Source organism: Spinacia oleracea, chromosome 3, assembly GCF_020520425.1.
Source record: "Spinacia oleracea cultivar Varoflay chromosome 3, BTI_SOV_V1, whole genome shotgun sequence".
Classification (NCBI taxonomy): domain Eukaryota; kingdom Viridiplantae; phylum Streptophyta; class Magnoliopsida; order Caryophyllales; family Amaranthaceae; genus Spinacia; species Spinacia oleracea.
This window is the reverse complement of record NC_079489.1, coordinates 11,988,857-12,015,121: the sequence shown is the minus strand read 5'-3', so window position 1 is coordinate 12,015,121 and position 26,265 is coordinate 11,988,857. Positions and strand designations below refer to the sequence as shown.

At 34.9% G+C, this 26,265-nt stretch overlaps 3 protein-coding genes across 3 annotated transcripts; 2 read left to right on the top strand and 1 right to left on the bottom strand.

The window, feature by feature from the left end:
- The first annotated feature begins 1,283 nt into the window (after positions 1 to 1,283).
- LOC110788056 (protein DEHYDRATION-INDUCED 19 homolog 4) lies at positions 1,284 to 5,348 on the top strand. Its single transcript, XM_021992701.2, has 5 exons — positions 1,284 to 1,618; positions 1,988 to 2,130; positions 3,335 to 3,412; positions 4,140 to 4,399; positions 4,984 to 5,348. Exons 1-5 carry the CDS (start codon positions 1,549 to 1,551, stop codon positions 5,087 to 5,089), a joined length of 657 nt encoding a protein of 218 aa, XP_021848393.1. The 5' UTR covers positions 1,284 to 1,548; the 3' UTR covers positions 5,090 to 5,348.
- Positions 5,349 to 8,217: 2,869 nt separating this feature from the next.
- LOC110788032 (uncharacterized) lies at positions 8,218 to 9,261 on the top strand. The gene is made up of 2 exons (XM_021992670.1): positions 8,218 to 8,840; positions 8,970 to 9,261. The coding sequence occupies exons 1-2, from the start codon at positions 8,218 to 8,220 to the stop codon at positions 9,259 to 9,261; spliced, it is 915 nt and encodes a 304-aa protein (XP_021848362.1).
- Positions 9,262 to 11,151: 1,890 nt separating this feature from the next.
- Positions 11,152 to 18,797, bottom strand: LOC110788057 (uncharacterized). Its single transcript, XM_021992703.2, has 6 exons — positions 17,871 to 18,797; positions 17,334 to 17,545; positions 12,362 to 12,638; positions 12,183 to 12,268; positions 11,977 to 12,068; positions 11,152 to 11,897 (listed from the first exon to the last, which is right to left on the bottom strand). The coding sequence occupies exons 1-6, from the start codon at positions 18,327 to 18,329 to the stop codon at positions 11,644 to 11,646; spliced, it is 1,380 nt and encodes a 459-aa protein (XP_021848395.1). The 5' UTR covers positions 18,330 to 18,797; the 3' UTR covers positions 11,152 to 11,643.
- Positions 18,798 to 26,265: the final 7,468 nt, after the last annotated feature.

The window sequence follows — 26,265 nt, the reverse complement described above, 5'->3', positions numbered from 1 at the left end:
ACAGATCAATAACTGTATAAATCATACTATATTGTCAAGACAAGCAACAATTAAACAAGCTTTTGATCCATTTATACCAGCAAATATTGCTAGTTAAACCACCTTTTAATTAAATCCCCTACATTGGTTTAAATAATGGGATATTCAATCTAACACCCAAATTGCATAAATAAACAATAAAAACGTGCAGATTAAAACCACTACCACCAAATTAACTACCTAAGAAGAAAATAATCAAACACTTTTAACACGATTCTTATCTAAAGAACAAACCCTAAATTGAGGACCGCATTGATGTTGATGAAGATGAACTCGGAGGAATTAGCGTTTTTCGATGAATAAGTCTTGCTGTGTGTGACGAAGTTGGAGAGAGAAGGAGTCTTAGTGTTCCGACAGGAAAAATTGAAAACGATCCAGGAGGTGGATCAGAAGAAAGAAAGGAAAGGAGAAAAGGGATAGCAAATTTTTTTGGAAATATGCAAGGACCAAGAATCGAACCTTGGTTGATTGAGCAAGGCTGATAGAGCTTTCAAAGGGAAGGAAAATAAAAACTTTCCTTATGAATAGTGAATTTCACCTAAATGTGACTCAATACACTATTGTTAAGCATAGTATTTTGAGTTCATGCATTTTAAAGGTTTGGGATATGTATTCTAGTAGTAACCACCATATTCATGATGTTCATCTAACTTGCACTAATAAACCTTTACTGATTTGGAACTAAGCGATCAAATCGTCTTTTCAAATGTTGTCAACCTATTTAGGGATGAAATATTAGCCTAAAATTATTTTATGATTATCATCCACGCCGTAAAAGATAAAGTTACCTAGTGTGACCAAATGCTCATCAGTGTACACATGAATGAAGTTGATATGGATTCAATAGGGTTCGACTCCCCCCCATTTGAAAAATCATAACATATGCTAATTAGTTTGTGAAGATTTCTATTTAAAAAGATGTGAATGCATGAAAGAACATTAGTCGAGCCAAGCTTGAAGCGGTGAATTTAGACGTACGTTCAAATATTAAAATAAAAAAATTATAAAAATTATGTTATTTTTTCAAAATTTTTGTTTTATATCCCATACTCAGTAATCATTATAGATGTCAGTTACAGCTTACTCCATTATTATTAATGATATTTTTTTCCCGTCAAAACAAAATGTTGGTAGGAAAAAGCAAAGGCGGTTAAATGGCAAAAAGAGTAATTTAAATAAAATGAGAGGCTAAATTGTCATGAAAAAAGTGAGTGTATATATTATCTGTACCTGATACAAGAGGGCGAGGAAGGTCGGTAGAGAGTGTTGTTGTCTTTCAGCTCATTCTCTCTCCTCAATTTCCTGGACATTTCATTTCTCTCCTGCACAAATATTTACTCCTCCTTTTAGGGTTTGTTTCCCCTCAAAATTAATCGGAAAAAAACCACCCTAAATTATCATCAAAACAGGTTGCTTTTTGTTGAATTTATCTGTTTTTTTCAAGAAATCTTGAAGTGAAATTTTCTGGGCTTTTCTTGATCATCATCATTTAAAAAGAAGATCAGAAATATGGACGGTGGTGATCCATGGAGTTCCCGTCTCTCTTCCTCTTCCCTTAGACGCTACCAACTTCGATCTGGTTAGTTTTTATTATCCGGGGTTGTTTTTATTTTTTCTGGGTTTCCTGCAAATTTTGATTTCCCCCCAATTTTTTATGGGTTTGCTTTAAAATGTTAGAAATGATAGAGTTTTCTGGGGTTTGTTGGGGGACCCATTAGAGAAATGAGGTGAAAAATCCCATCTTTTTAATTTGCTTTGCCTGATTTCTTGAAAGGGGGTTTTGTCCAATTTAGGGAAAAGGTGATATAATTAGGTGAAAGTTGTTGTTAAATTTGTACTTTTCGCGGTTAATTGGTGTAGTTTTGAATAAGATTTTCTGGGGTTAGGGATATTAGCTTAATTACGATGAACTGATGGAATGAAATTTGGGGAATTTGGTTTGAAACAGAGGCTTATTTGGGAGGAGATGATTTAGAGGTGGAAGATGATTACAAGCAGGAGTTTTCATGCCCATTTTGCGCTGACGAGTTCGATATCGTGGGGTTGTTTTGCCATATGGATGAAGAGCATCAAGTGGAATTGAAAAATGGGGTAATAATCCATTACACTAAAGCTTTACATTTATTTGAGGTTTCTATTGTGTAGAATTACCTAGTAGTAATGGCTTGGGACTTGTTCATTCGTGGTAGGTATGTTAGTTTATCTTGTTAACATAGATTTCAAAGCTTTCAATAGCTTTGGTTACACCTTACATGTGCATCTTGATTAGAAGTTGCTTAAAGTTTGCCTTTATATGTCAGTTTTAGCATTTTTGTCGCTTGGGTGACATGTGGGATTGGTTCATGCTAGGGTGGCGGCTTCATTGTGAAGCTTAGTGAGAACCATAAATCGTCTTGCGGGTTTTACGGACCGTTTGTGGAAGTATGATGTGAAGTTTTTACCTTTTTGCTTTACAAATCTATGATTTTGGTGTTAATGTATTTATGAAATATATTGGGGCTGCATTGAACTCGATTAGAGGGTTGCATTGAAATGTAAGTTTCAACGGGGAAGTTTTTGTGAGTTTGCATTAGTATACTGTATGTGCTTTTGGATGCGAAGTTTGTTGAATGTTGTTAAACAATTTTAGATCATTATGTGACCGGAGTGACATCTTGGATTTTGAGGGTCGTTAATTTAATTTCTTGCGAGATTTGTGGCATTACGACATAGATACGACAAAACTTTAGGCTTTTTTCTGTTAGCGAATGACAAATATTTGGTCACACATGCTTTGAACAAATGTTAATCTAACATTTCTCTTTTAATTTTAGAGTTCCTTTTGTGTTCATTCTACTTTCCGGGTAGATATGTTACGCGTTGGATGTTGGAGGTTGTTGATTTCATTTATTGCGAGCTATTATCCCATTGGATAGATATGACAAGATATACAACCTTTTTTTCTTCAGTAAACGAGATATATTAAGTCAATTATGCTTTGGAGATGTCTCTTTTTTTTTTTTTTCTTCCCGTCTGTGTCTTTTCTTCTTTTTTGTCTTGGGAAGGAGGTTTTAGCAGAGCGCTTCTGCCACATCGATGTGTTGCTGGACTGATCTGCATTCTATTGGTTTAACTATTTATGTTATTAGGGAACTGTTGATTGATGTGTTCTGCTCACTTTTCATCACCCCTAAAGATTTTCACTGAAAATTCTTAATTAGGATCTCTTTGGCATCTGTTTGGCTTTCTGTGAATACTTTACTAGTCTGGCTTAATTTGCTACTGATTTGCTGGTGTGTTGCTTTACTTCTTGCAGGTTTGCCCTGTTTGTGCAAAGAGAGTTGGAATGGACATGGTCGGTCATATCACAATGCAGCATGGGAATATATTGAAGATATCCTTATTTCTGATGCTTTTGTAAAATTGAATTGTGGAGATTGATAATTCCCCCCTCCCCCTCTTGCGTGTTCCATGAAAATTCTATGTGATACGTGGCACTTGGAACGAATATGTTTAAAGTGTTTTTTGTTATTTCAATTTATCGAGGAAGATTTTGTTTTCTGGGTAATACATGAATATTTCATGCACAATTCAACAACAAAAATTGACGATTGCATAAAAGAAGCTGATTGTAGCCTAGATATCTTTCACAGCTTACATAGCTCAGTACGGCTATGCTTAGCATATCTTTGTGCAGCTATTCAATTAGTCCGTACAAGTTTATAGTTCATTAAATTATTTTCATGTCTAAGGCTACTGGTGTTGAATCTTAACTTCCTCACTTTGCAATCTCATGGCTTTAGCAAATTAAATTCTCTACTTGTGTTAAATTTTCATGGCCTTGTCTGTTTTGATCATAGTTATCTGACTTGTCTCCATAATTTGGAAGTGGATTCATTTCTTCATCAAGCAGAGTACGAATTCTTTTATAGAAATTTCATATATCGGTGTTTATTTTGGATAACTAACTAAATGGAGTTCCTTAGTACAAAGACAAATTGGGTTGTCTAGCGGGAATATCCCGTGTCTGCTATTGCTTGCTAGTGTTGCTTACCCTCTTTTTTAGCACCCCTTTATGGGTTTAGTTATGAATTACTGTATTTCCTTGACTGTAAGATTACGTACAGCGCAGGAGAAGATTGCGCAGGGGTGTTCCAAATTCAATGTTTAGCATTTTGAGGAAGGAATTACGAGAAGGAAATAGACAAGCCCTTTTCGGAGGGTCCTCTTTCGCACTTTCTTCATCAAATCCCGACCCCGATCCTCTCTTATCTTCACTTATATACAGCTCCTCTACTGCGGAAGAACTTGGAAAGGAAGAATCTCCTTCTCCTAAGGAAACAAGCTCCCTTCCACAAGCTGTGGAGGAAACAATTGAAAGGTAAGATAAAATCATATTGTTTGGTTGATTTCTTTTCATAAAGTAAACATTTTTCGAATTTAATTGCCAAATACAGCTTTTGAGCAATGATTATTACTCCTATTATTAGTTTTTGCTCATGCTCTGAAAGATGTAACAGAAAGGGAAAGGAAAATAAAAGGAAAAGCCATTGAAGTTCGCTCCAGATGTGGCACTTGAGCACATATAATCTCTCTGTTTCCGTGAAATTAGAATGATGAAAACATTATAAGGCCATTTCTTCTGCAAAGTTGCCACATAATTAGTTTCGGAATACGCGCTTGTGTCTCACCATATTGTTTGCCAGATGTGTAATAAGCACTTGTGGAGGACCCATAATACTGTGTAATGGAATTCAGTGTGTAGCTGCATAATTTTGGTGTAGTTGGTTAACCCAGCTTTCCACCTTTATCTCAACAAAGTGGGACAAACTAACATGTCTGGTTGCGCTTAGCTGTGCGCTGTCTTCGTTGTGCATTTATTATCTTCCTATTATTTCTTGGGATTTAATCTTCTGTTTGCTGTACTAATTACTTTGTATGCTAAATGATTTGCATGAAATACAGTTCCCAGCATTCAGCTTTGTCCGAAAAGGAGCACGAGGAGAAGGCTAGGAAATGTGAGTTTGTGCGAGAATTGCTGCTCTCCACAATGCTTGATGACATCTTGTAAAGCCAGAGACCAAGGTTGCAGATGTTGTGAAGCCATTAGGCGCGTAAGGGAAAGGGAAAATGCCGAGAGGATTGTATAACCGATGTTGTGAATTCCGAGAGAGCGAGAGAGAGAAAGAGAGGAGAATATGTGTAGGTTGAGGGTAATGTTGGAAGTTAATCGTAATGTTAATGTTGTATTTGTTATTTGTATGTAGACAGCTTATGCATTGCAATATTCAAAAGATTGAATAATATATGTAATCTTAGTTGTCTTACAACTGCGCGCATCATTCTTCTGCAAATCATCCACAGAGGGCACTCAAATTTTATTTTTTCAACATGTTATTGATTTCATAGTGGTAAATGTTCAATTAGTTGTTCGTTATCTTCATCCTAGGAACTCAGAAACTAGACACACTGTATTCTGTTTCTGTAAACAGACTTCATTACCTAAAACACAACCATTATTACTACAACTTGTTTATCTAGAGAATGTACAAAACTAAAGCCAAATGGGGTGAAGAAGCATGGTAAAGCTAATAGGCCTAAATGTGCAACATCTTTGAGGTAATTTTTTTTACAGACTTGGGGGTAACAGAAGAAGCATATATTAAGATATGTTTTGGCCTTAAAATCATGCTATACAAGTAGACCTGATCAAAACTCGGGCCGGGTCGAAGCTTAAAAATCAGCCTGTATGTCGGACCGAGTACGGTCAGGCCAAACCCGTCATTCTGGGCCTAACACATCGGCCATTCATCCCATTTAGGCCGGTCCAAATTTATAACTGAAAATGTAGTTTTACGTTACCCAAACCCGTCGAATTTTAATATTTCCGGGTCGGGCCGGAGTTCGGGCCTAAAATCTGCCCATATACGCCAAATTTTGGGCCAGGCTCATGTTGACCAGGTCTAGTACTTAATGAATCCAAGCTAGGAGGCTAGGACAGCCAACATCTCCTAAACCATGTCCGTTTTAAGTATACAGCAACCTAGTACTCACAAATTGATATTGGCTCAACATTAACGTATCATATTTTGTGCACCACCTAAATTAGAAGTATAATTTATAAATTTGGGGAAGGATGTATGAGGCAGTATAATAGTTTAACATTAAATTGATTTTCATTCAGAAATTGAACAATTCTAAGCATACAAATGAGATACAGGATAGCATTGTAATGGAAAATTATCAACAAATCCAGACCCTTTATTACAGCAGTTGGGACCCATCATAGGTAAGCGTTGTTGAGGATAATTATCGTATAATCCTGACCCTTGAATACAGTAGCCCGGATTAGAAGAGCATTGTAGAGGATAGTTATCAGCAAATCCTGACCCTTGATTACTGTAGCCGGGATTCATCACAGAAGAGCAATGTAGAGGATTATTAACAGCAAATCCTGACCCTTGATTACTGTAGCCAGGACTCATCATAGAAAAGCATTGTAGAGGAAATTCATCAGGACGTCCTTGATCACCATATGAGATAAAAGGATCCATCATAGGAAGACATTGTAGAGGATTATTATCAGCAAATCCTGACCCTTGATCATCGTAGACCCCGCTATAACCAGCTTCAAATAGATCAGTAAACACCCCATCAAAATCAGACGGCTGAAATTGATTAACAGCGACGACTTGATTACTTATTTGATCAACATGAAAATCATGATTATTATTGCTAATACCCTTGATTGCAGCAATTTTGCTATTCACATAATCAATTTTATGATCCAATTTACCAAGCAATTCAATAAGTTGATCATCATTGAATTCAGAAAGATTTGTATTTCCAAACCTTATATTATACGAATCCTTCTTGTTCTTGGACGCATCTTTTCTAGGGCATGCCAAGTAACGATTAATTATTTCACGAGCCAATTCTGGGTTTCCTGCTGAATCCTCCGAATTACTACCAGGTTTGTAAGAAAAAACTTCGGATTTCGTGTTATCTTCATAAGGAAAGATCACCACACAAACTGGAATATCACATAGAATTGATAATTCACGAGCTTTCTTAATCAAAGTTCCTTTTTTCTGACGATAGCATGAATTTCTCTTCGTTACCTTCTCTATGAAATTCGTGGTTGATTTTGCCCTGCCCATTATTAATTCAAACAATATTTCCTTTTGAGAAGACAACTAGGGTTTGGAAATTTTAAGACAGGAAAATAATGGAAGTAGTAGTAATGAGCGAATAATCTCTTAGTATATATAAATGATCGACTAAACTAAAATAACTAGCCGTTGAGAACAAATTTTATGGCAAGTGTGAAATTGTGAATACATAATAATAGGAAAGTGTAAGTTTGTAATAATTATTACTCCGTATAAAATAAAATATACAGTATGTAATATAATATCTCCAGCTATAGAGTTTAATTATTTCCATATATAATTTATTTTTTTGACAATAAAAAAATATAATACTCCGCAAAAATATTAGATTGCGTTCACATTAATTGCTGTTGATTTCTTAATTTTGATTTTTTGGTGATAATTTCTGTTGATTTTCTAGGTTTGTTAATATTATACTACGTATTTTCCTATTTATTGGTAATTTCTTTGTGAAATTGAGCTGGTTTTTGTGAATTTTCAATTTAAGCCTTTGGGTGTTATGTTTTCTTCCGTGTAATTGGATTGTTTTATTTAATACTCGATTTTGGGTTTCTTGATGAATTTCGTTTCTGGTTTTTTTAGGGTTTATTTGATTTTTAAAGTCGAAGTATAATTTTAACCACTGCTATAAGCGGTAACTAGCCACTATCATAAAACATTCGGTAAATGGTTATTTTAATGACCAACTATATAGTGGCCGGTAATTGGAATCAGGTAAAAGCCCGGATTCTTACAATGTTTGGACAATTTTAACAAATTGTTTACTACTCCACTTCTTTTCATTTTTATTCTTTTAGTTTGGTATTATGTACACGACTTAACAACTTATTAATGTGGATAAAGATTTCTTAATGTCTTTATTTAAAAAATGTAAATTACGTTTATTGATAATGTTTTGAAAAAGTGTGAGAGATTTAATTTTCTAACTAGTGTGTGGCCCGGGCGTTGCTCCGGTTTCTTACTTTTATTTGGGTTTATTTATTTTGTAAATATGTGCACATATTGATTGAGTCGTCGTTGATATCAAATGACATCGAATTACGGTGGTGACACAAGATTAGTGGCCGATCAACAACCTTCCCAAGCTGGAAGAATGCAGCTTGTTAACTCAGTTCTAATGAGTGTCAGTGTGTACTCGTGCCAGATTTTCATCCTTCCTAAGAGTGTTATTAGGAAAATTAACTCTGTATGCAGAGCCTATCTTTGGCATGGTACATATGATGATAGCAGACCTGATCCAGTGGCATGGATTAACCTGTGTGTTTCAAAAACACAGGGTGGGCTTGGGTTTAGAAACCTTGCTATTTGGAACCAAGCAGCTGTTGGAAAACTGGCATGGTCCATTGCTCAGAAAGAAGATAATTTATGGGTAAAATGGGTGCATGCAATCTATGTTAAACAGAAGAACTGGTTGGTGTACATGCCCTCTATTGCTGCTAGTGGGGCAGTAAAGTATATCTGCAAAGTCAAACTTGATTGTACCAATAGGTTGCATTCTGACTCTTGGCTGACAACCACAAAATACTCTATTGGTGACATGTATAAGCAATTGAGTGAGCAACAGGCTAAGACCAATTGGTCTCAATTTGTATGGAATAGATTCACCATTCCAAAACATAGGGTCATTCTTTGGTTGGCTCTGCAGGACAGGTTAAAAACTTAGGTCAGGTTGTTCCCTTATGGGGTTACTGATGATGATCTGTGTGCTCTTTGTGGCTTACATACAGAGAATAGCTCTCATCTGTTTTTCTCCTGTCACTACAGCATTGAATGTTGTAGGAAAGTTCTGCACTGGTTGGGGTTCAACACTCACAGAACAAGCTTGTTCATGATCCTCAAATGGGCTCATAGGCATTGTGTGGGTGGTTTTAGAAGGAGAGTTTGTTATGCTGCTGTTGCAGGGGTGGTTTATCAGATTTGGAAGGCAAGAAATTCAGCTATTTGGGATGCTAAAGTTCCATCTCTGGATACTAGTGTTAACTGTATTCAGTTTGATGTTAGACACAGAATTAAGAGTATCCCAGGTAAGAAAGTGAGTACTAGAGATAAGGATTGGTTATATTCCTTGTAATGATTCTGGTTTCTACTCTTTTGAGCTCTGGTTTGCCTGCTAAAGTGGAGGGAGTCCTTCCTAGAAGGTTTGTCTCCCTTTAGTTTGGCTTAGTTTGTAATAGTTGGGTGATTAATATATAAAATCCTCTCTTACTTGTCAAAAAAAAAAAAAAAAAAAAAAAAAAAAAAAACAACCTTCCCTAATATGAAACACCACATTCGAAAATCAAAACAAAGTTAGATACTTTTATTCATAATTAGTTGATTTATTACACCATTTTTTGTTTTTTTTGTTTTTGAGGCCTAAGCTAGAAAAATAATAACTGTACATTTATAAATTCAGTAATCATTCCCTTTTTTTCCTTTATTTTTGCATTCACTTTTATTTAATGTACGGAGTATTATTTAACGTCAAAGAATATGTATATATATATATATATATATATATATATATATATATATATATATATATATATATATATATATATATATATATAGAAAGATGTAACGTAATTTGTGGTTGGCTAAGATGGTAGGACGTGTAACTTTTAACAAAGAGGTCTGGTGTTCGATCCTTGTTACATGTTTTTGGTTGTAATGACATGTCATGATGCTAATTAGTGGTGACGTGGCGCAATGAAGGGAGGTATACGTGACACGTATACATTCTTAAGAATGCCTTTTAATATATTAGTATAGATGGAAAAGTGTAAAATATTACTGCCCAAATGAATTTAACCGATTAAAATAATGACATGCATGATTTTTGACAGAATATTAATTCTTCTCCCATTAGCCATTAGGTCACTAGTCGCACAACTTGTACGGCATACAAGATACAATTATGTAGACTACAGAGATCAGAGACAAAACAGAAAAACCAAGTATGCAATGCACCACAAATTTTTAGCAACTTAACAGTTAGAAGATCATATCAATAGCGTATAGGACATCGCTTCCTAAGCGGTTTTTTATTCTTATGAACTGTTGCTGGTTAACATTTGGATAAATATAAATATTATTACAAGTTAATAATATTATTTGGATAAATAGGAATCCGGGAATTGAAGATAGATTTTGTTTGGACATTTTAAGCTCGAGAGGGATGGATGTTAAGAAGTACCAAGCATTTTTGATATGATGATTTTATAGAGTCGCAAATTCATTTTTGTTCATTTCCCATAAAACGTAACATTTTCAGTAAACAAGGACAAGTAACGATTCGTTCACTTATCATCTAAATAACCATTAACCAATGTGCTCAATCTGATTTATAATATTTTTTCAAATTTAACTTCCACGATTAAAGTTAGTGTTGCTTATAACCAAGCTTCTTCAAGTGCTTGTTGAAGTAGTGTGAAGTTGGCTGCTTGAGATAAAAGAGGACTAGCCCCTAACTCCTACTAGTATTACTGTAGTGGTAGTCAACTGCAAGAAAACAAAATACCAAGTATGATTTGGCCCTTTTCAAACACTATTTATCTAGCAGTTGATATTTCTATATTCGGTCCCGTATAGGACCTTCTCAATAACATTACAGCAAACACTCAACATTTACATTGTTGGTTTAGTGGTGATTGGGGCTCAACTTGGTGGGGAGAACCCGTGTTCGATCCTCGCAACAACAATTGGGAGGGGACTGGAACCTAACCACCCAAAACTCGCCCCGAATCCGGATTAGCCATAAGGATAAACCGGATGCTAACACCAAAAAAAAAAAAAACATTTACATTGTTTATCCGCGTCGTTTTGGGGACGAAGTTTGGACTACATCCCCAATCTGACCAAATTTCGTCAAAAGTAGGAAAAGGGGACCAAATGGAGGCATAGATATAATGCAGAATTCACTAGAAACTCAGGAAAATATCTTACGACAGAGTTTAAAACCTGAAAACCTTGCACAAGCAAATGACCAGTAACTTATCCATTCAAAGCATAGCATGTATTTGTACAAATAATACCTTGCTCATATGATATCTACTCTTTTTTCTTTTTTTAAAAAAAAATAAAATGAAAGCAGAGCCTAGTCATACACTGGCAAACAAAAGCCCGTAGACTTTCAACATGCCTAGGAATAGAATCCCATCCTCATAAACAACTGTTTCACATCAGAAAGTTTCGGTACTGCAAAGTTATTTAGCAAATTACACGGCGTAGATAGATAGATAAACTTCATCCCTCGCCGCCAGTAAGCCGAGCTTGCAAGTCACCAAAAGCTGATGTTTCTAAAACAACTTCCTTCCAAAATACAAGTAATTGCAGATTGCATAACCAAAGTTGCAGATTCAGGAACAGAAAGTAGGCTGAGATGGGATTCTGGATTCTCAGCCAACAACTTTTTTTAAAATACTTTTAGTCAGCTGAGCAAAGGAGTCTTCTCTTTCACCGCTTCATCTGGCTCTCATCTCCAGTTAAAGTTGTGAGAGGCAAAGAAGCTGTAATCAGGGTGATTCACATTTAGAAGCCGGAGCCACTCATCTGCAGCTTGCAACAGGGAATTAGCCTTCTGCGAGTCATCAACTCCGTTTTGATCCCAAACCGAGATTTTGAACTTATATGACGCCATTCCAAATATCGGCAATGGTATCTTATTCAACCCATTTGGAATCTCCCTTGGGCATGAACCATTCTGACTTCGCCACTCACTCTGTCCACCTGTAACCATTACAATGTAATCCTATCAGTCAGGCACAGTAGAAGAGAACAAATTCAAAATCGTATATGACAGACGTACCACGAAGAGGTGTTGAGAGGGAGTGAAAAGTCAAGAAGCAGGAATCCAAGTTCTGGAGGGTTGGACCAGTTGGAATTCTGTATATCGGGTACCTAATTTCAAAAATCCAGTAGAAACATACACAGATCAGGTAACTCGTGTGTTTATAAAAGTTATAAACAAATTATTCAATAATACTCAAGCTAGAAAGACTGAGAAGACCATACCAAGCAACAGAAATCCAACTTGATGGAGATAAATCGCAGCTCCTGTACGTTTTTAGTTCCGGAAAACGTGATGCAAGAAGCAATATCTGTTGATATTAACACACACGAAATCAATAGAAGAATACAAGAAAACAACATTTTTGGAAAATAAAAATAACAATTGGAGCAGGTGAACTAACCTTGTCAGCCAATGGCTCCCTACTGTAGGGAGGATCACGCTCAAAATATTCAAAGGTAAGAACACCAGGAGAACTGGAAAAGTCCCCTTCATCACTGGATGAACCATTGAAGGGTTTATATCTCAGAGAAAGTGCCTTCATATCTTGTTGAGTAGAATCGGCAAGTTCCTGCTGGTTCCATGCAGCAAAATTGCAAGCTCCTCTTTCGGTTTCACAATCACTGCTGCCATCACTACTAGTTTCTCTAGATGACTCATCACTCTCCTCCCCAGGTATTCTGCAACAAATTCGCAAGAGATCAAACATGAGTAGACATCCGATTACAAGTAGCAGCAATGAAAGAGAACGACCTGAATTATACAACCATCAAACTATGTAATATCAGAACAAACAGCCAAGTCTTAGCACACTATAAGAACGCCGAGGACCCACGTCTAGAAAGAACATGAATTACATACCACACATGCAATTAGAAATGCAATCATTAATAGAATCTTGAGATTCATACCGATTACATTGATGCAGGAAAAAAAAAACACATAAACTATCAGTGCCATCACACTTCCTGAACTTACAAATTACAAAATGAGTCATGAATTAGAAGCCCACCTCACCCCAAAGTAAAGTATATAAACACATGAATCTGTCCAAGTCCAGAATAATACAACAGTCTACAAGAAGTCGCCCACTCTGTGCTAGCATGCTTACAGTGTGGTTAAGTGCTATGATTATTTCAACAGAGGTGGTATGATTTTGGGTCCCCTCTTAGCTTGACCTTGGAACATTGTTCCTGAATAATAAACTATCTACCTTAGACCCAAAAAAAGTACTTGAAATAAGATTTCAATCGATATATTGTGAACTGGATGACAGAAAAACCAGATAGCTACAAGCATGCCATGCTTCTTATAATATAGTGGCTTAAAATACTCATATACTAGTACTCCCTACGTCTCCCTAAAATTGGCCCAGTTTCATTTTATGGTTGTCCCATTGAGTAAAGAGCAAAACAAAAACCCGACGTACGAAAATTCAACCAACTCTTAAAAAAGTGAATTTATAAGGGAGAGTAAATTATAGCTGCAACAAAAAGCAGCTAGAATCTCAAGAACAATGCTACACTTAGCGTGAAACAATGCACGTTAAAGACACAAGAATGAAGATCCCTACTTATAGGAGCAATTTTTTATATTTAAAAGTATATATGACATTTTTTATTTTGAGGAAAAAAGATTTTGCCTACTAGAGTTATAGATTGTACTCCCTCCATTTTTTCTATTATTTTTTACTCCGTATGTTCAAGCCTATTACTGTAGACTCTTCACTATATGAGAGATTGAATAAGTGGGTGTAAGAAAAAAGTGAATAAAGTAAGAGAAATGGAGTTAAAAGGTGGGGTATAAGAGAATGGTGGATAAAGTAAGGGAGAGTACAATGGTTTGAATATTGTGGGGATAATGGGTAAATGGTAAAAGTTGTTTGCAAAAATAGAACGTGAAAGTGGTTAAAAAAACTCAAAAACTAAAGCAAGCAACGCAAAAAAAAAAAGTCAATATAAAATCTCTGACCTTCAATTCAACCACTAAACTAAAAAATAAAGTAGAAGTCACAACCCTAACAATAAACATAAGAAAGCCCCTCATAAAGATACCAACACACCAGAATAACTTTTCTGCAAAAATGTGGACAAAATAGTATATCCTCTTTCAAAATTATTACACTGAGAACCTACAACCTGGACTTGGTTGTCACGACTATGTCTTCTTTTCTAAGTAGTATAAGCATCACAAACCCTCTGACTTTTATTCGGAATACGGATCCCATAACTGAATAGAATGTTCATCGATTTACAAGAAATACTAATGGCCCTGCATACCAACTTTCTTCAAACATAACCAAGCAACATCTAGCAGATAGTCTCTAAGTATTAATCTATGAGACTAAGAGGTACTTTAGCTGTATCAATTCATAAAGTCATAAGTCACTTTCAGTAGAATTCTTTTGTACAAGAAAACTAAACTTAACATGTTTATGAAACCCTTCAACCATGGTTTGTCAACCAAAATCAATTACTCGTACTATTTTACATAGTTTTCAGGTAATTTATCAGAGCATTCATAAATATAAAAATCTTTGAACTAAGAGAGACTAATAGAAATGCCATAACAAATCAACAATAGTGCCAGTAATAGAATTCAGCATTCAACTTAGAAAGAAAATAGATTTTAGACCAAAAAGGAGAGCTTGACCAAAATACCGTAATGACAAAACCAACCATTAGTTGAATGCAAAGAAACAGACAAGCCCCTTAAGAAAAGCATCTATTTGTCACTATAGTTAGTGCAAGAACTGATCTATAATCTCTCACTCTCACACATGACAGCAAATTTTCAGCGAGTACTGAGTAATACTTTTCAGTATTGGGTGGTGGAGTTAACTTCCTAACACATCCTTCCCCATAAGAGAGACTAAACTCTTTCATTCATCCCCAAATAAGTGATAAGTGAAGTGGAACTTAACCGAAACTCTATATGATTCTCATTCTTCAACAAAATTCAAAAGATGATAATAATAATATGCACAAAGCACCTCGCAGCTGAATAAATGTCCTCAAACCCAATTACCTGGTCTTCAAACAATCTAATCCTAAATAAATAAAAAAGATGGAAAATAAACTTTAGGGGATGCTAAGCTCAAGATAATTAAGGAGGGGGTGGGGATTTTCCTATTTTTTACCCCTTTCCAAAGAATTTGGCTCACTTTTTATTCTTCCCCTAGTTTGGTGTAAAAATCCACCTCAAACAGATTCTTCCCTACCCCCCAACGGCCAACCCCACTTGAAAACCAACTCCCACCATAATCCATGTCAAGTCAGTGCCAGCCAAGAGGGTCACACCATCATTGACACCTAGACAACCAATGACCTTCTCCCCCTATCACCACATTTAACCTTCCTGCGCAGAAACAAAACGACCCTTTGCTCTCCTGCTAATGATCTTATGAAGAATTTTGAAGACCGGGTTAAAAAAGCTCAGAAACTATTATTTTGTTCAAAAGAACCTAGAAAAGGTGATGCATTTTTCCGTTTCCAATGTCATAAGAGGCGACTTTTACCCATATCCTTCCTCATACAGTTGTACGTGTTGATAAAATTAAACATGTAAACCCTTTTTATCATCTTCCTTGGAAATTTTAACAGCTAGCCTATACACAACTCTCTTATAGCTAAATTACCAAGAGATAGATAACTAACTCTATCTTGGTTCCATAAGAAAATTAGGGAAAGTTAAACTAAAGTCGGTTCTGTTCCACAAAGAAAAGTGCCCAGTCTACCTATCGCAACACATATCCCGAAGAAAACTAACCCCCTATGTCACCAAACCTTCAACTTAATTTCACTCAATGACTACTTTAATTCTGTATGGCAGGCTGGCAGCATCCAAGTTATTTGCAAAGGAAAATAGATCTCCCATTCTCCAAATATACAATTACTACTACAATGATGTGCATCCAAATATATGAGACTACTATGACGTAGAATTCAACTTATGAAACTCTGTATACAAATATACCAAGAAAACTCCCACTTATTATGCTATTAAGTATTTAAGTGTTAATAAAAATAAAAATAGAACACTGCTCCACTGCTACAACGCATTTGAAACTTAACTCAAGAACTCCAGAAAAAACAAGCAACCCAAACAATGAAAATATAAAGACAAAGGTAATCACCAAAAAATATAAATGTTAGATTTGTTCATCATCTATTTGAACAACTTGCAGCAACATCCTAATAGAATTGGATTTCTACACTAACAATTTTCAAGGCCAGCGTTAAAAGAGCCCATGCAATGAGAGAGAAGGTAAATATCATAGAACAAGATAGCTCCCCAATGGATACAACATAACCTACATAGGTCTTTCCATCTCCTCTTAAGAACGGCTTTCCCAATTACAGTTTCTGAGTTGACCAGTATAAAGGTCTTTAATGATCCCTAATTCCCTCGCGTAGTCGCATTAGGAGATGGAATTCAAAGATGATGCATACAAGTACAAAACAACATAACATTTAATAGATCAGGCAGAAAATATGGCTTCCAAACTTCTTTTGTCTATACAGCAACTGCTAAACAGGCCAATAAAATTATTATAACAGATCAAGGTTACTATACTTTTTAGGCCATTTCGGAATGAGATTCAGTACTGACTGGTGACTACTGAGTATTGAACATCATCTTTTTCTATTTTCCCAAGGATGCCTTCTTCAGAACTAATATCAAGAACGTCCACTTTATCTAAATTTTCCCCTTCTCTTGTACCCAAGCTCTCTGATAGTTGGAATTCCTTCCAGGTAATGTTTACAGGGGCCTAAGGCGGTAGGGGTCAAGTGCCTTGATTGGCTTAGGTGAGGTGATTTCAAAGAGGCGTAGGTGAGGCACTTAACTAATTTCTTACACCAACGTTTATAATTTTGTTCAGTATCACTTCAATAAGGCTTGTCTTATGGAGAAGAATCCATATCGCCTTAGTTCCCTTGAGCTTTTCATTGCTTCCAAGTTCCAAGTCTAGTTACCAAGGCAATGTAGCTCATTCACATCTGCTCATAATTCACACTATTGACCAGTGAGCTAGTACTATCAACTTAAAAGCCTGGCAATGAAGATTTGAGATCAGAAAACCAGCATAATTAACACGCCAGTAGGTACCATATCCTCTGAAATTACGAGGCACGGACCGCATGGCCACATGGAACTTATAACTCAATTTCGATAAGGGAGAAGATGCCTAAGACATACTTTATACATCGGAAATTATGATCACTTGTAAATTCTAACTTCCCAGGCCTCAACAAGTTCATACCCAATCATCCAATGATCAAATCAGATAGTACAACATGATTCGATAGAGAACATACGCGATATCAAATGTAAAGCAGTAACATAAAAGGCAAGAATTCAAATAAAAACCAAACCTGGTTCTTGGAGAGGGCTTTGATGGGTCTATGTACAACTGAATGCCCGATAAATATGGAACATAATACTGCACAACGGAGTCGCTTCCATTTAACAAAAGCGGCACTCCTGCCCCATATGCACTCCACTCCTTATAAGACTCCCAGAGATCACCAAGCACAAAGTACAGTCGAAACTCATCATCCTGAGTTCTCCATCCCTTCATGCTCGTCTAAAAAAAATAATCCTTTTTTCATTAGTAAGGTAACCAACACCTTAATCTACCACTACAATCAAATAACAAAGTACAGAAAATAGCAGAGCAAGTCAATCTGAAGCCAATCAAATCAACTAATACAATACTCTTAATTTGCAATTCCACACTCCGATCAATACAAAATTCACCACATTGTATCAGAATTCAACAAAATCAGATCCAATTTGCAGTCAAATTAACTCGAATTCCAACAAAACCTAACAAAAACACAATTCAAAGCATCAACGGGAAAAAAAAAAAAAACCTAATCTCAATCACTTTCTGTCTCCTAATCCATTACCTTAGAGAAGTGCTGAGCGGGGACCGACGGAGTAGTATGCTCCAAAAACCGATCCAAATTCGTCGAATGCGACGACACCGACGCAGCAGGTGTCGTCGTCGTGGTAGTCGCCGTGGAAGCACAATCATCAGATTCCACTCGATTCTCTGACGACGAAGATGGACTCTTCACTCTCTGCTGCTGCTGCTGCTGCGGTGGTGGCGGCTGCTGAACCACCATATCCGCCGCCTTCTTCCGCCGCTGCTGCGGCTGCTGCTGAGGCGGCTGATTCTGATTCTGATTGTGATTGTGATTATGATGTTTCTCTCGCCTAATCTCATCTCTCTCCTGCTGCTGCTGCTTCTGCACCATAACCTGTTGTTGCTGCTCCTGCTGTTGTTGTTGAAGCTGCTGCCGTCGCACCGCCGGCGGGTAGTAAAACCTATCACCGCTATGACTACGATATGGCGTCGTCGACATTATCTTATCAAATTTATTTAAAAAAAACACACAAATTTCCCAGAAAATCGATTAATCACCAAAACCAAAAAAAACTCAGATTTCCTCTTTTTCTCTCTCTCTTTTCGCCAAAACAAAACTAGGGTTTTAGCTGTTGTTCTTCTCCCGCTTTCTAGGGTTTCAATTCGATTAAAAAAAAAACCAAAATTAAAATTAAAAAAAAAACGAAAGATTTAATTTTTATTTAAAATTAATTTTTATTTTATTTTTGTGAATTTTATAAATAATAATGGGTCGTTGCAGAAGAGAGAGAAAATGGAGGAATTTGTGTGTTGGAGACGAAACGCCGCGGACAAAAGTGGAGTTTAAGAGAGAGTGAGTGACGGAGAAAGGAAACGCTGAGGTTGAGTCCAGACTAGAAAGGAAACGCTGAGGTTGAGTCCAGACTTTTCTACAGTGGAACTGTTTATAGTTTTGTTTGGTTTTTTGATCTTAGGGTTAGATTCTGACACGTGGGTTTTTGTGTTTGCTTACCTGGTGGAAATTGTCTGATTTTTGTGGGCCCTACTTGGTTTACTAACTTAACCTCCTATTGGTTAGATTTTGATTTGGGGAATTTTTTAGGAGTAAGTAATGAGTAATGAGGGAGTGTGAATTATGGCTAAGAAAGTAAGAATGGATAAGGGTTTGGATTTTGGTACCAACTCACTATCTAGTCATTTATCGGTGTCTATTATATAGCCGAGTGTATTTTTATAAGCGTGTACATTATAGATAATTTGGATCCTTTTCAATTGGTAAATAATTAGATCATTTAATTTTTTTATGAAATTTTGACGTTTCAGCTAGAGAAAAAATAAAAGATCTGTTTTTATTTTCTTTTTCCTTTCCCAATTTTTCTCTCTCACCAACCAGGCAAATATGGGTAAGTTTTCTTGAGTTAACTCAATTCGTCAGCGATTAACTCGAAGCTACTACGAGGAACAAATTCACAACCTCTCTCTTGATGTTTCACAAGTCTACATGATGGTTAAACAAATTCCTACGGAGTACTTTCACTTTTGTCTTCACGGTTTCTTTTAGACCGAAGGCGAAGTTGTCGGAATATATTTTAATTAATTTGCATGTAGTCATTTGCGGGGGGAGAACCACTATATATACTCGCTATAAATATTACACCAAACATTTTCAAGGTTTTTTTTATCATTTTCTTATCATTATTTGGGAAAGGGGGTGGATAAAGAAATACTTACTCCATTCTTATTTACATGGCACAATTGGATTTTTTACACTATTAACACAAGCTCATTTGACTTCATTATGTGATTTATACTTAAGAAACAATATAGTCGTACGGGGTCTTATTAGATTCGTTTCAATATATATTTTTTAAATATGAACTTTTTATAATTTTTCTTATTCAAGATTAAAGATATTAATGTTTGAAATCGTGTATTGGCAACATGCCTAAACAATTGTGTCATTTAAAAAAGAACAAAGAAGATAACAATTGTCACGTTTTAAATGCATCAACTAGATCATTCGATCGTTTAATAACTAGAGAGAGGATCCTTCCCCATTAAAGGGAAGGAAATTAAAATGGTTTAAATGATTGGAGTGAAGCTTAAGTTTGACTAAATAGTATACACAAACTCTAAAGCATTATCTTCATCTCTTACTAATTTCCCAAATTTCTTTCTTAATTTGTCATTTTGAGTTTGTCATGATTCTTTTTTAGTTTTTTTCCCAAAATTTTGTCTCTACATTGCTTCCAAACAAATTTTAATTGACGGTTAGAGGACTCTAATTAAATCTTAACCCCGAGAATTAAATCTCAACCCCGATAATTTTTTTACTCAATATGCATATCATACACTTGAAAAATGAGGGGAAGGAATAAGGGTAAAGGGATTCGCAACCACAAGCACCTCCGGTTTGTAGGATTTGACCCCGTGACAAAGAAGTATGGATATCACACCCACACAACACAATGCCTTTATGCATTCCAAAATTAAATCTCAGCCCCGAGAATTTTTTACTCAATTTTTTGCAAATCATACACTTGAAAAATGAGGGGAAGGAATAAGGGTAAAGGGATTCGCAATCACAAGCACCTCCGGTTTGTAGGATTTGACCCCGTGACAAAGAAGTATGGATATCACACCCACACAAACAATGCCTTTATGCATTCCAAAATTCTAAAACACCTCTTATGCCATTAGAAATGAAAGAATGAGGTGTTCAAGGAAGATATCTCGTACAATAAGACAACCTTCAAAAGAGTCAATTCCTCAGTCGTTTTGGGGAAGTCAAACTGTATTGAAGAAGGAAAACGACCTACAAAACGATCGTTTTGAAGTGTAGTAAAGAAAATAGCAAAGCGCGTGTATTGTCTCCGATTAGTATTGATGACACAAATGTGTTTATTTGGTATCCTCTTTACTTTAGTCCTCTAGAGTGTACATATTACAATCTTCTATTTCCTTAAGGTTCTAACTTGTCATTTCATTTATTTATTTTCAAGTCAAACAATTTAAAGTTTTATTCAAGTTAGCTTTGGTTGAGGGTTGTAACTCTAGAACTTCACTTTTGGAGAACTCGGTGGTCTTACCATCTACAAATCCAAGGGGATTCTTAATATAATTAGGGGAATTTGGTTCACAAACTGATATGGAGTTGTAATCTGGAATGATATCAAGGTGGTATGAGTTTGGAACTTGATTCTGAATACTCTATGTTTGGTTCAATTTGGGGATCCGTTTTCCTTTTGTTTGATACCTGGAGTAAAGGTATGAGTCATACCCCCCCCCCCCCCCCCCCAACGTTTCTAAACCCCATACCTTGGGGGTTTGAGGTATGGGTTTAGAACTCTTAAAAACACCAACCACATGGTATGAGTTTAGACCATTCTAAACTCATGCCTCATACCTAGAAAATGTGAACCAAACACCCCCTTAATGGTATGTTTGGATATGAGGGTTTCATTTGAAATATTGGAATTCGATCAATTCTACTATTTGGATAACTTGGAATTTGAAAATCAGAATTAACCCAAATTCTAAAACAGTTAAGAAGAACCCATTAGACTAAGAATTTGAAATTACAATTTAAAGTATATCATTTGAAATTCTCAGCCCATTACCTATCATTTAATTAAGCGTTTATTTTTTATCTCTCCCCCCACACTTCTTCATCGACGTTCTCTCTCTCTCTCTCTCTCTCTCTCTCTCTCTCTCTCTCTCTCTCTCTCTCTCTCTCTCTCTCTCCTCCGCTACCTTCCTCCCTTTCAATTCGTTTATGATATCTCAACAACCTCTCATGTGTAAAACCCTCTCTTATTTGTAGGCCTTGCAATTGCACCGAACTTTGATATGAAATTCTAATTTTTTTTGCTATGACTAATTTGATATGTTACTATCCTTTAGCAAGTTTATGAAATTATGAGATTCCGACGAAGAGCGGTGGTTCGAGGACCCGAGGTTAGGGCTACAATCGACCTTTTCAAGGGGGATTTTCAGTCTGTGGGCTTTCGCGGGAATAGAAAGAGAGAAAATTGATGATCACTTTAGAAATAGTTTGTGGAAAATTGCAGATTGTGTTGAAGAAAATTGACATTGTCGGAGAATTAAAGGATTGACGATTTGCTGTTTCGTTGACTTAGCTATTGATTTTTTTTGTCTAATAATTCATTGAACCTTTTATTCCTAGAATTGAACTTCAACGTGATGATTACGTACAATTTTAAATTTAAATTATTGCATGGTAAGATTTAGAAATTGTTTGATTTTAAAATCAAATTTATATTTCCCCAAACAACATAGGGGGTTTGAAATTCTGGATTTAGAATTCTTGTTTGTTTATATCCAAACACTACTTAAGATAATTTAGAAGTCTAGCAATTCAAAATGTAATTTGTATTGTTCATAGAGGAGTTACAAGCAAATGATGTGCTCGAGTAATGTCGTAGAAGTTTTCTGAAATTATAAAGGTTTAACACAAAATCTTATTTAATTTTGGTGTTCTTGTGTGCAATAAATATTGTACATCGCAGTAAAAATTAAATCAATTGTTTAAAAGTTACCCTGTTACGTAGTATAATGTAAAAATTATCTACTTTTAGTGATAAATTTTTCTGCTTCCTCAATAGAAATTATCCTTCAAAAACATTATTAATGTGTAAAAGTAACTATATACCCCTTTATAATGTTTATCCATCAAAAAAATTATAATGTGAAAGTTAATCAAAACATATTAAAAGTTACCAAAATTTGGGTAAAGTTATCTAATATACAAAAAATTTATTGTACACCAAGTGTGTAAGATCTTTTTAAAGGTTTATTTAATCATTATAGAAGGATCCTTTACAAGTTTATTACTTGTGTATCAGGATTCATTTTAGGGTATGGGATTATGGGTTGCCGAGTTGTTTATGGGTTGAATCAAGCTTCTTTGGTAAAAGTATTTTATGCGTCGCACAACCATGAGAGGAAGTATTTTCCCATCTCAGATATGTTTTTACAAAAACATATCAGACCAAAAAAGGTTCTAATATAGTATTTGTAAGTTCAAAAATGGTACTTCATTAAGAAGTTCAAAATTGGTACGGAGTATTAAGAAGTTCAAAATGGTACTCACAAGATCAAAAATGGTACGCAGAAGTTCAAAAATTGTGTTCACTTTTCAAATATGGGACTCAATTTTTTTTAAAATAATGGTGAAATTACCGAATAGCCCTCGGATATGTATTTGGAAACACATCTTTGAGATGGGCCTCTCCGCCCTCCAACCAAAGACGACTCTCGACCCTCTTCTAAGTTCTTTACCCTTCTTGTTTTCTTCCATATCTTCATTGTATGCTTTAACTAGTTAGATTAAATCCAGTGAACATACAAATATTCTAAAATTGTTAAGGAGTACTATCTTTTATAAAATATTTAACTGGAATATTTATCCTCGTAAAGTTGATGTATGATTACAAAAATCTTGAATATACTCATTTAATTAATATTATTTATCCTTTTATCTATATATTATATTAAAGCAAAGTTGTTTTTCCCTTCAAAACATCACATGTTTTTTTTATTTAATATATTTTTTATAAGTTGAGTAGTACAATATTTTTTTTTAAGAAATAATAAAGATTTTAATATTTATTGCCGGAAAAATTACCACGTGACCATATTCTTCTTATTGTTTTTATTGCATCTAAATGCAACTCCTTTTATGTTTGCATTGGAAATCAAAATTCTATAGGCCCCGCTCGGTATCAGTTTTTTTTTTTTTCGAGCTTTATGTTTTTTAGAAAACTAAAACATGGAAACTATTTTCAAGTTTTTGTTATCATTTTTCAAAATCGACATGCTTAATATATGTATGAGTATTTTAATTTTCATTATTCACTTTAAATCATATATGATGTTGAACGAACCCCCAAAAGTAAACTAATTCTTTAAAAATATTTAACGAACTCGTGCATGGCACGAGAGCTAACTAGTTATTACATATTTTAATTATATGCTTAATATGTTACTTTGACCAAACTATTATATATGTTTAATACACTAAACTGACCAAATATTGAGTAAATATATTTTTCATTATTAATATACTGAGGTGACCAAAATATTATCAAAAATCATAATTCAGCAAATTATTATTACTTGGTATCTATCATTTCCACGGCCTATAAAATAATATATTTTTTTCATACATAAATACTAGTAACTTATAAAAAATATATTCATAGAAAATTCAAAAATAAAATAATTAAATAAAATATATATTTTTTTAGAAAAATGGTTTTTAGCGAGAAAATTTTGTACCAGGAAATGATCACATGTCTCATTCCTGGTATATGTTTTAGTATAAAAATATTAAGTTATTATAAATAAATTATCTAACGTTCCTTTTATGGAAAACAAAATATAAGATATAAAGATCTTAGCGCTAATTATATATACATAATATTAAAGATAGTTATGGGTCGGTCCTCGTGGCGAGCTCGCGTAGTTTGGCCATGAATAGGCCGGCCCGAACATGTCAAACACATTAGATTCATGTTGTGTTGTGCCGGGAATTTGAAAAGAGACTCCTAAGCTCCGTCCAAGCCCATATGTCATCGTATCGCGTCGTGTTGTGATGTGCTTATGTGCCTAAGCATAATTTTCCTCAATTTAACGTGCTTTGTCGTGTGTGATCGTATCGTGTTGACGTGTTCTATCTAGCTTGTCGTGTTTTCTCCCAACAAAAATTACAGTCTAGCGCACAATCCACAACTTTGAGCCCTTGTCGTCGTGCTTTTTTTTTTTTCCATACTTGTGTCGTGCTATCCTTTTCTTGTTGTACCGTATTGTACCAGTCTGATTAGCTCGACACACCCAATACAAAAGCGCAGTTTCATATACTTCATAAACATAAAGGTGTGTTAATTAGAATTCGTTTTTGTAATCGAAGTTTGAGCAAGTTCGGTGATTGCAATTCATTTGCAAACTCGATTGATTTACGTTGGTTGGGCAAACTCCACCATTGGAAGGAAAAAATAACAAATTGATACCCCAACTACTTATTTCCCCAACTACTTAATTAAAAACTCAACCTACTCGATCGATTTGAGTTGGTTGGCTTTGACCTTGGACACTTGTTTATAGAAAATATCTCTGAACGCTCGAATATTTCTAACATGTGCTAGTTTGTACATTAAAACTTCTACTATATCCATCACAAATAATTGGGACAATTTGATTTTAAAGGTCAAATTTAATCTAATATATATATATAAAGGGGAGTTTTTTCAAGAGTAATGAGAGCGTCCACATAGGATTGCCACGTCATCACATATTATTAAATTATTAACTAATTAAATAAATAATATGAGAGTCTTGCGATGATTGATTACTTAATACGATAAAGATAGATTAATAAATAATATGGGAGTCTTACCATGATTGACTACTTAATACGATAAAGATAAATTTCACAAACTTTTTTTATCTTTGTGTATATATATACATATTAAAAATCTCAACCCTCACATTAAAAATCTCAACCCTCACCAAATTGTACGGAGGCTTCATTGTATGTGCTTCATTCCATCGCAAGAATATGATGTTGCATGGCGTTGGGTGAGGATGAGGTTGATGATCACTCTTCATCCTTTTCTTTACAGTTGGATTCCAATTTTTTTTATTTTGTTGTCATAATTTTACTTTGATTTTTATTGTTTATTTGTCGTCAATTACTCCGTACATTTATTCTTTATTTCGTTCCAGAAATACGGGACACCCGATGGTCACGGACTCACGGTGTACCGCATAATTGTTTATGTTGCATAGAAAATAATTTTTACGTGGTTCATTGGTTATTCATTGTTTATGTTAATTTTGTACAAACATAATTGTTTTTGTTCTATCGGTTTATGTGTGTTCATTTAATACTACTTCGTATACCTACTGGATATTGATATATATATATATATATATATATATATATATATATATATATATATATATATATATATATATATATATATATATATATATATCTTTGTATTCCAAATCATACCTCATCAACACAGTTTAATTTAGAGCTAAATAGTGATTAATAAAATAAATAAATTAAGTGTTATCTCGGGCATAATTTATGCTTCTTATACGGCACAACGAACTACAATTTAGATGTCAAAATTAAACCTAACATAGAATATACAACGATAAACGTTAACACAATCGGGGTTGCAAGCCCACGTTTTATTTGGTTGAATTAAACTAAACTTAATGTACTACTTGAAATTGAAATAAAGTCCAAAAAACCTTACTCCGTACCAAAAATAGGAAAAAAGAAAGTAAAGAAAAACAAAGTAATTCACAAGACTAGCTATTTTAAAGTAATGATCACTATCGTAGTTTGAAGAGTATTAGCAATGAATACCACGTTATAGAATTTTAGATAAAGAAATCTT